Raw genomic sequence first — 11,505 nt, 5'->3', positions numbered from 1 at the left:
ATCAGGAATGGGCCATGTGTCTGAACTGCAAGTCCCAGCAAACTCAATAAACCTCTGTTTGACCATAAGTGGAGAGAGTCCAGCCACAACTGGAGTCCTCTATTTCTCTGACTGCAAAATCCTTTGGTATCTGATTATCTTAGATTTCTACATAGGTACTTTTAGAGCTTTGAAACATACATAAAAAAAATGCTAATTTTTGGGTTTTAACATTGAACAAAGTACAGGGTGCTGAAAACTTAAGAAAAATAAATAATAAAATAAAACTTGAATATATGTAAATATATATAAATACACTGTATATTGTATGTATCTATGTTGATCTTAATATATAAACAATCACTGTCCACTTTATTAGATATACCTGAACACCTGCTAGGTAATGCAAATATCTAATCAACCAATCATGTGGGAGAAAACCAATGCATAAAAGCATGCAGACATCAGGGGCTGGCTGGGGGGGGGGGGGGGGGGGGTAGGGGGCATCTGCTCCCCTGACCAGTTCTATAATGGGTTATCCTGGGCTTGGTCACTGGGCCACCTGCATTTTTTTCCTTTAAATTGTTCCTAACAGGCTGCTGAGCCGAGTCTTGCCTCCCAGCTAAAATTTTGCAGCCCTCCCCTGGCAGACATGGTCAAAAATCCCAATTGTAGTTCAGACACCAGAATGGAGAAAAAATGTGATCTAAGTGGCTTTTACTGTGGAATGATTGTTGGCATCATACGGGTTTTTTCAGTACCTCAGAAACTGCTGACCTACCGCAGCAGAAGACTACACAGCACCCTTGTAACCACCATACAACAAAAAGCACCCTTGTGACCACTATACAATACATCGCACCCTTGTGACCACCATGCAATACACAGCACCCTTGTAGCCACCATACAACAAAGAGCACCCTTGTGACCACTATACAATACATCGCACCCTTGTGACCACCATGCAATACACAGCACCCTTGTAGCCACCATACAACAAAGAGCACCCTTGTGACCACTATACAATACATTGCACCCTTGTGACCACCATGCAATACACAGCACCCTTGTAGCCACCATACAACAAATAGCACCCTTGGGACCGCTATACAATACATCGCACCCTTGTGACCACCACGCAATACACAGCACCCTTGTAGCCACCATACAACAAATAGCACCCTTGTGACCACTATACAATACATCGCACCCTTGTGACCACCACGCAATACACAGTACCCTTGTAGCCACCATACAACAAAGAGCACCCTTGTGACCGCTATACAATACATCGCACCCTTGTGACCACCACGCAATACACAGCACCCTTGTAGCCACCATACAACAAAGAGCACCCTTGTGACCACTATACAATACATCACACCCTTGTGACCACCACGCAATACACAGCACCCTTGTCACTGACACACAATACAGAGGGCAACTTCATGACCAGCACCACACAATACAGACGGCAACCATGTCACCGTCACACAATACAGAAGGCAGCCATGATACTTCCACCAAATGCAGAGAGCAAAATATGACTTTTATTGATAGAAACAAACTGTGCAGTTAATGTGTGAAAATGTGATTATCGGCTGTTGGTCATTTTTATACCTTTAAACACCTCAAATGGACAAAGGGGAATGTATAAGATTTTGTTGTAAGAAAATGAACAGATTCCCTATGCTAATACTTATGGGCCATTCACACATACATTTTATATTTTCACGTATCCCCTGTTGTCACATATCCTCTGTTGTCACATATCTCCTGTTGTCAGTTGTCACTGAGACCTTATAATGCATGCACAAAGCAAATGTACATTCTAAAATTTGAATGGGCATCAACCCGACTTACATTACTCCAATAAATCCCATATCAATTGAAAATACAGTATTAATATTGGCATGCAATGCTTACTATTGGCCACAAGATGTCCCCATAACCAGCTTCGTCAAGTCTGTTGCAACTCGAAATGTGATAAAAAGGATGTAATTCGGAATTTCAAAGCAGGGACTCTACTATGACTGTCTATGGGCACCTCACTACTCGTCAACTGTCCTAACGTATACTTTTCTCAATGTCTTAAATTCATTCAATTTCCTAAAATTAAGTCAGACAGAGGACTCAAACCAGAGCCTCCTATATTACTGCAAGAACCTGGCTATTAGCCAGCTGAGCCACATCTTTCGTTAAGCAAGGAAATTGACTTTTCCCACTGTCTTCAATTATACCCTATTCATACTGCACCAAAATCCCGGGTTTTTGCCGGGGCGAGCTCAAACGACCCGGGTCTTGGTGCAGTATGAATGGTACAAGTCAAAAATCCCAGGTCTAAAAACCCGGGTCTTCAACCCAGGATTTATCGAGGGGTAATTCCCGGGTCGAACCGGGTTGCCTGCACTATGAATGGTGCAACCCGGGTTTTTCAACCCGGGTTGCACAGAAAACAAGCACCACCCACTTTTGCATCATCTTTATGCATCAAAAAACCAGTCACCTTTCAATGACATCACCATTTTTCAGCCAATGAAAACTGCTCTGGTGATGACTCACACAAATTGCCAGGGCACAGACTTGTGCAGTATGAATGGGGTCAACCCGGGAAATTCCCGGGTCCGAGGTGCAGTATGAATGGTGTTTCTGAGCTGGGACGCTCCGAGTCCCGGCAAAAACCCGGCTTGAAAAACCCAGGATATTGCCGGGGCGGCAGTATGAAAGCGGTATAAGTAACTTTGTATCAGGAATGGGCCAAGTGTCTGAACTGCAAGTCCCAGCAAACTCAATAAACCTCTGTTTGACCATCAGTGGAGAGAGTCCAGCCACAACTGGAGTCCTCTATTTCTCTGACCGCAAAAGCCTTTAGTATCTGATTATCTTATATTTCTAAATAGGTACCTTTAGAGCTTTGAAACAATGGTGTCTAATCATTCTGCTCTGTGGCGGGGTTTGTACATGTCAAGGACTATAGGAAGGGGAAGGTAACAAGTGATAGATGGAGTGATGATGATTTTGGTGGGGCTCATCTCTCCAACAGACAAATCGCAGCAGGGGGCAGTTTGTGGTAGTGGTTAAAGTACTCTATAAGATAGACACAAAGGGCCTGATTCATTAAGGAACGTACATGCCATTTTTTGCATAAAATTTGTTCTGCACAGATCCAGAAACAAACCATACGCCAGAGACTGCAGCAACGTCCAACTCATCATGAAGCACAAAGGACCCTTACTACAGACTACAATTTCAGAGCTGGATCGGGGAGGGAAATGGGCGTATGCACGTAGTCAATGTACAGTACGGGCGTGCCAAGCTCGAGCGCAGTCAGCAGCGTCCGATTCAATCTCTGGGTATCTCTCAGGTACGTGATTTTTTTTGTCGTATGACTTGCACAGCTACAGATCTGGTGTAAGTGCTGATTTCTAGTGATGATGGCTGAGTATACATGCTAGAACATGTGTTTGCATGCTAGAACATGTGTTTGCAATCAGGAGCAACTGTAAAAATGCATTTTATGTACAGTAGACATCAATAAAATCCCAATAAATGTATTTTAAAGAGAGAGAAAAATATATATATATATATTTTTTAATGTTTTGTCAGTAATAACTATAACAGGTGACATTAATTGATTTATTTATTTTTGTGTGCGCTACTTTATATGCCCCATATGTATTGGACGTATCCTGCAGTGTATTGTCTGTTAGAGCAGAGCGGCCCTAGACCCGTATTCATCAGCAGATAGAGAGCCAGATTAAGGTCCACATGGGCCTGGGGATGAAAGTGATAAAGGGCTATTGTGAGAAATGCCTTCCCACCGGAGGCGTGGTCAGTGATGTGTGGGTGTGGCCAACACCATGGAGGGCATCTGCTCCCCGGGCCGGTCCCATAGTGGGTTATCTTGGGCTGGTTCACTGGGCCACCTGCAATTTTTACTGTAAGATGTTCCTGATAGGCTGCTAAGTTGAGCCTTTCCTTCTGGGCTAAAAGTTGCCAGCTCTCCCCTGGCAGATATGGTCAAAAATTACAATAGTAGTTCAGACACCAGAATGGAGATGAAACATGATCTAAGTGACTTTTACTGTGGAATAATTGCTGGTACCATATGGGTTATTTAATGACCTCAGAAACTGCTGATCTACCGCAGCAGAAGACCATCCAGCACCCTTGTGACCACCACACAATACGCATACCCTTGTGACCACCACACAATACATTGCACCCTTGTGACCACCACACAATACATAGCACCTTTGTGACCACCATGCAAAACATAGCCACACAATACAGAGGGCAATTTCATGACCAGCACACAATACAGAGGACAACCTTGTCGCCGTCATACAATACATAGGGCAGCCATGAGCCCTACACCCAATACAAAGAGCAAAATATGATTTTTTATTGATCCAAACAAACTCTGCAGTTAATGTGTGAGAAAGTGATTATGAGCTGTTGGTAATTTTTATACCTTCTAACACCTGAAATGGCCAAAGAGGAATGTATAAGATTTGTTATATATAACTATTCTTTCTTCAAGTGTTCAAGAGTTAGTATTGGCCACAAGATGTCCCCATAACATGGGGGAATGTTTTGTCACTGTGTTCGACAACTTTAGTCTTTGAAACTTTCCTGTACAATAAATCTGTGACTATATTTGCAGATTGATAGATACTCCAGAAAGTTGCGCATGGTGGAAATAGTAAAAAGAATGTCAAATAAAAGTCTAACCGGCCTCCACTTTAGTACAAGCCCTTTATTAATATAAATATTTTCAGTTTGCTCATAATATACTGCTCAATATAGCCTAATTATTGGCTTAGGTTTTTCAGGAGAGAGAGTAGACGTTGGCAGAGGCGGAGCAGTGTATTGCTGGGCGCCATAAAAAATAAAAATTTGTGTAGGATCCAGCAATACTGTTGCTTGCCTAATGCAGCCCAGCATTGTTGGGTTTGCCCAAACCCAACAGCTTCACAAGCAATAAGCTGCTGGCTGCTGTACCAGTGGCTGACGCTCAGTATTGGGGCAAAGGGGCAAATTAAACCACTGAATTGGAGATATTATTCAAAGCTTCAGATGCCCCCCAAACCCTGGTACCTAGAGTTGTCCTAAATGGGCCATCGCTGGCACCTTTAACCCATTTGAATAGCCCCATAGCTAACTCTTGTTTCTGCACATCAGTGCAAAACACAGTGCACTTGTGAGTTTAATCTGCACTTAGCAAGGAACGGCCTTGATCTACCCACCTTCTCCCATTGGCTGCTGCACATGTTTACACCTTATCACCCCCAAAAAACGATATCCTCTTGGCCCGCCAACTCGTGATTCCCCATAAAGCTAGGTGCAGGTGTGCAAAAGTAGCAGTGTGATGTAATACCTGGTAAATCACCTTTCCAGCACCTCAAGACATTTGAAGCCCAGAATAAATTCTGCACAGATGGGAAGGGATCTACTGCCTGTGTTTGTTCCAGTCCTAGGACCCCGGTGCACAGGTTAATAGGCTCTGAGTCTGTATTGGGGCGTTGGGGGGCGGATTTCCTGTGTTGGCATTGAATTGAATGTACTCACTGTGCAGTATTTGTTTAGTACTTAGAAGAGCAAACTGTGGTCTTTGGGAGACTGGTTCGGCATTGCTTGGCTCCCTTAATCCATGGGCATCATGACGGACCCTCCTCCTGTAGTGGAGGTAGGTCTGCCATGGATGCTCATGCACTCCAGACTTTGGTTACCATGCAGGATCATGCAGAACAACTGAAGTCTGAAATGCATTTGATAGAATATGTCCCATGTAATCCATTTCTACCCTCATTATACAGGGTGTAAATAGCTCTTTAGGTGAAGACCTGATTTAAAGGTACCTAACATTCCCAAAAGTTGGGACAGACGTCCTCGCTGTATAGATAGCAGGACAGCCCCTACCCAGAATTGAGACGGCCCCACCGAAATCAGGACAGTTGGGAGCTATGATTATCAGACGTGTTCCTACACAGTCATCCACATTTCTTTGCAGAATGGCTGATAACAGAAAACAACAGCTTGCACGGTATGGGAGAAAGGAACGGACTCAAGATCTGTCTTCATTAAAAGTATTTTTATTCAGAAAAGGTGACGCAGCACGACTCTTCGGGTGTGTAGTCTCTTCCATAGACGATCAATCGAATATATAAGTTGTACATTTATATGACTTTATTAAATATATTCATTGGAGTGGTGCATATATTATTAAAGTGTGAGAGTGTGACACAGTCTCCTCCATAGTTGCCCACTCTACGGGAATGTCCGTAGGACTTCCAAAATCTGGGTAGGTCTCCCAGATTCCCGGGAGTGCAGGCCCTTCATAGCGAAGTGGGTAGGACTGACGCTACGATGGCGCAATTTCCTGTGAGTCACATAACTTTTGTTCCGACCCCCCCCCCCACAAAGATACGACGCAATCATTCTGCCACCGATGTGGGTGGCAAAATGACGCGATGTGCGACTTGCTCTACACCTCACAATGTGGAAAATCATTTATCCCTTGCAGTTCCGCGGACTAGCGGAGTCTGGTGGTTTTAAACTGGTGCACCTCCAGCCAGCAGTGTTGGAGCCACTCATAGTAGCTCCAAATGGGTCGTAATGAACCTAAAAGGATTATTACCTCCCTGACCCCCCACTGCTGGGCTGGATCCTGGGAATTCCGGGATTTGACTCTCAGCCTTCCGGTACCAAAATCAACTCAGAGTTGGCCCTAGACTCTGGTGAAAAAGCCATGAAAATAAGTTTGGGCATTAGATCGAAGGTCAACAGACCCAGTGGCGGATCTGGGGGGGGGGGGGTCGGGGGCAATTCTTTAACTTCCTGACTTTCTGTACCTCTCAACCCCGGGAGCCTGTACTGTGCATTTGAGACCTTAGGTCGCATATGCGCAAAGCCATTTTGCGATAGTTACCGGAGGGGAGAGCAGGAAGGCTTTGGTGAGGGATCAGAAGACCCATCTACCTCCGTCCTCTCCCCATAGGACAGAACGGTTGATGCCATCTTCTGATGTCGGGGTCAAGCTCCTTAAAGCTAGACTTCTTGGTGCTTGTTAAATTGGCCCAAAGAGCAGTCTTCATTGAAAATTACGGGGACAGCGGTTTAATGGAAAACGTAGCCCAATGCAGGAGATATCTAAGAAATCTCCAGCATTAGGCCTTCGTTATATAGAAGTGATACTTAAAAGATGCCTAAAACATGGTTTATGGCATTATAAATAGGCCCACAGTCTGTCAGTGGCTGACTTGAATAAGTGGCATCAGTAATATCTCCAAAAAGGAGTAATGCAGTGAGGGACGCTGAGCCCATCCCACACACATGTAGTTTATTCCAGAACTGAAAGTAAGAAAACTATAAATGCTCAGTTCAGTTTTGTCTCACAATCTCCTATAAAATGATGTCTCTCTTCTTCAGGATAATCCTGTTCCTTTCTCTTCAAAAAAGTAAGTTTTTCGTTGAGTTTGATACAATCTAGAATTGTTTGCCTTCAGCTTCAATGTCATTATATAACACCGAGACAGAAAATGATAACCTATGCACATAGCAGACCTGGATCTACAATGCTACCATCTGATTTTATAAGATTTGACACCTGCAACTGTCTATTGAGAACCCAATAGACAGATGCGCTGTGAGTTTCCAAAAATCTAATTAGCGTCTTTTTATTTTTTCATTTGAGATATTGAAACTGAAAGTTCACAGAGTGTGAGTGTAGAATGTTCAGAATTTTTTTTTTATTAACCCTTGATTACTGCTTCATCAGATAGTCGTATGGTTAGTTTGACGAATGGTCAGAGAGCGCTGATTGAGATTATAATGCGCTAACAGGATGCTAGGTTAAGCACAGGTTAACCCAATCCAGGTGCCCCCTAACCTTCATTACGCAAGCGAGAGGCTACCTGGATGTATTAACTTAATATTCCAATTCCCCTGGGCTTCAATGTCTCTTTAATTGTATAATGTACATTTTTAAAATATTCATAGTATTAAATTAGTATTTATCATAATACCTAACCCGCTATTAACAATTTATAATTTATATGCATTGTACTTTATAATGTAATTGCATTTTGCAACATCAATAGATAATATAGTAATATGTTAATCAGGTGGTACTAACTTTATACAGAAACCAAAAGGCTAATTAGATTTAACTAATGTTAATGGAAAATAATTATATATATATATATATATATATATATATATATATATATATATATATGTGTATGAATATTTACATCTTTATATATATGTATATTTACATATTTTTATATGGTCTGTTAGTATGTAGGCACTTCCTGGGTGGACAATTATGCCCAGGCCCGTTTCCCCGAGAACGGAACATACCCTAACTTAGCAGATCCGAGTACCGAGCCAAGCCAGCTCGGTACTTTTGCGCTCCCTCAGAATTGAAAACGAGGCAAAACATCAGATCTCGGATCTTGCGCGTTTTGGATTCTATAAGTACCGCCCTCCACGGCGATCCAGCGCCATTTCACAGAGTGACACAGAAGGGGTAGCACAGTTCTTGGCAGTCTCTAGTGCAGTTGGGCAGCGTCATAGGTAGAAAAGAAAGAGGAGGGGTAGCAGTGTTCTTCAAAGCCTCCAGTGATATTCAGGAGAGCTCCATTGCTCCTTGACATTGCTGAAATAGAAATAATAGGGCTGGCAGTGTTGTTCTTAATCTGTCACAGTCACATTAATCTAGTCACATTGTACTGTGTTATCAAAATGGATTCACAGCAGAACACAGAAGACCAGGAGCACCAAGCAGCTGCTGGCACCAGTCATGATGATAGTAATCCCTCTACGTCATCTGCTAAAGCCTATGCTAAAGTGCATTGTGTTCTTAAGTCAGGGAAACAAAAATGAAAAAAAAACACCTTTTACCTTGGTCAAGAAAAAAAGACCTGTAATCCAGGCAATGTTATTTGCAGAAATTTTTTTAATTGCCAACATGCCATTCTACACACGCAGTGACAAGGAAAGAAAGAGGCCTTCGCCTTTCTCTATGAGTGCAAGTTCTGCAACTGTCACTGAGGCATCTTCTTGTAAGGTCAGTCGTGGCCAAGCAAGACCATGTCATTCAGACTCCAAAAGTGATGTCCAAATACTTTTATGTGTAAAAGCCGAGCTGGAAGAAAACAGTAAGGCATTAGAGGAAAATGTATGTTCAGATTCAGAAATGACACAAATCTCTGAGGAGAGTCTATCCACGAGTGCTATGTGTAATCCTGACCTGTCTGATAGTGTAACAATAAAGAAAGCCCCTTTCAGCATTTCTGCAGATGTGTGCCTGAACAGCCCAAGTGTAGCTGGAGATACACAAATTGAGGATTCTAATTGGATGAGAGGGACCTTTGTGTAGCTGACGAGGGTGCTAACGAGTATGTTGATGAAGATGATGTTGTTTGTGTAAGCCCTGCACCAGTGGAAGCAGTTCTTGCATGTGATAAGAAGTAGGCCATTGTCATGCCTGGGCATAAGAACAAAAAATCCACCTCTTATGTGTGGAATTATTTTTACCCAAATCCTGACAAGAGTTGTCTAGCCATTTGTAGTGTTTGTAAAGCCACAGTCAGTCGAGGGAGGGACCTTAACCATCTAGGAACCTCATCCATGTTACACCATTTGAAGCAAGTTCATGGCAAGCTGTTGGGAAAATCTGAAACTTATGCTAAAAAAATAACAACAAACAGTCCAGCATCAGCTAGGTCCCTTCTCTCAGCTAGATCCGAACACCTGCAATCTACACCTACAACACCGTCCTCATCAATATCCTCAGAAGCGATCGGAGTTAGTCCTGCATCCAAGTTGCCAAGGCTAGATGATTACTCCACTATCCTGGATTCCTCAGAAGAATTCATGTGCATTAGTCCCACTGCTGCTGCTGTTGTTGGGGGTGAATCTTCATCTCAGAAGCAGACCAAGAAGAAGATTACTAGTAGTTTACAACAATTGACTGTTAAACAATCCTTTGCAAGAGGAAGCAAGTATGAAAGCTGTCACCCAGTCGCAAAGTGGATCACAGACGCCATGGCGGCTACGCTAGTATTAGATCTGTGTCCTATGTCCACTATTATTGCAGCTGGTTTTAGACAATTACTTGAGGTCTTCTGTCCCCGCTACCAAATTCCATCTCGACACCATTTTACTAGAAAAGCTATTCCTCACCTCTACCAGAAGGTTCGTAAATATTTAATCATTGGGCTACAAAACGCCATTCTTTCCACTGTACACTTAACCACAGATATGTGGACAAACGGAACTGGGCAAACTAAAGATTACATGACTGTGACAGCCCACTGGGTTGGTGATTCGCCTTCACCAGCAGCAGCATGTACCCAAGTAAGTCACATTTGTCAGAAGTAAGCGACTCTGTGTATCACCGGCTTCACTAAGAAGCATACAGCTGACAATCTGTTACAAAAACTAAGGGATGTCATTGCAACATGACTTATCCTGCTTGGACTCTCCTCAGGATATCTCATTTCTGATAACGCCACCAATATTGTGAGAGCATTACAGCTGGGTGAATTCCATCACATTCCCTGTTTTTCTCACACAGTAAACTTGGTGGTGCAGAGCTTTTTTTAAAAAATGACAGGGACGTGCAGGAGATGCTGTCTGTGGCCTGTAAAATATCTGGACATTTCCGGCATTCGACAACAGCATGTAGGAGATTGCAGCAGCTACAAGAACAATTGAATTTGCCCTGACAATAACTGAAGCAAGAGGTGGTGACAAGGTGGAGTTCCACCTTGTATATGCTTCTGCGAATGGAGGAACAGCGAAATGCCATCCACGCTTACTCCACAAGCCATGACATTGGGAAAGGAGGGGGGATGTATTTTACTCAAGCACAGTGGAAAATACTTTTCGTGTTGTGCAAGGTGCTGAAACCATTCGAAGTAGTCACTTGTGAAGTGAGTTCAGTCACTGCTAGCTTGAGTCAAGTGATTCCCTTAATAAGACTTTTGGAAAAGCAGCTTGAGAAACTGAAGGAGGAGATTAAACAAAGCAATTACGCTAAATATGTCGGACTTGTAGATCAAGTACTTTATTCGCTTTGCCAGCATCCAAGAGTTATTAAAATCTTGAAATCGGATCACTACATTTTGGCAACTGTGCTTGATCCCAGGTTTGAGAGCTATGTCTTCTCTTTGTTTCCAACTGACCCAGATCTGAAGAGATGCAAGGAGCTCCTGGTGAGCAAGATGACAGCTCAAGTGTTACGTGACAGGACGGCGTCTCCTCCTTCAGTTTCTCAGTCAACTGCTGCTAGGGAAAAACTTAGCTTTCCCAAGAGACCCAGGGATGATGCAGATGACTCAGCACAACATTTTGACATCTGGTCTGGTCTAAAAGAATTGACCAAAAAACATGACACCTCTGCTGTAACCCCACCTGATCCTACTATCAACATCCAAAGGATGGTGGAGGATTATTTTCACAACAGCATAGAAATAGACACATCAGACAGTCCCTTTACATACTGGGAGGAAAAAC

General features: G+C 43.0%; 1 protein-coding gene across 6 annotated transcripts in view; it reads left to right on the top strand.

The window, feature by feature from the left end:
* The first annotated feature begins 7,337 nt into the window (after positions 1 to 7,337).
* The window catches only part of LOC142109299 (SLAM family member 5-like), a 70,955-nt gene continuing 66,787 nt past the window's right edge, over positions 7,338 to 11,505 (top strand). For 5 of the 6 annotated variants that reach the window (XR_012680327.1, XR_012680328.1, XM_075193429.1 and 2 more), the window contains exon 1: positions 7,338 to 7,439. Coding sequence is in view for 4 of the 6 variants with exons in the window: in XM_075193429.1 (XP_075049530.1) it covers positions 7,391 to 7,439 (49 nt within the window). In the remaining 2 variants the exon portion in view is untranslated. The remainder of the gene's footprint in view (positions 7,440 to 11,505) is intronic. The other variant, XM_075193426.1, reaches the window with a different exon arrangement.

This window comes from Mixophyes fleayi, chromosome 12, assembly GCF_038048845.1.
Source record: "Mixophyes fleayi isolate aMixFle1 chromosome 12, aMixFle1.hap1, whole genome shotgun sequence".
Classification (NCBI taxonomy): domain Eukaryota; kingdom Metazoa; phylum Chordata; class Amphibia; order Anura; family Limnodynastidae; genus Mixophyes; species Mixophyes fleayi.
Note: the sequence above shows the minus strand (reverse complement) of the source record. Positions and strands in the feature narration are given on the sequence as shown.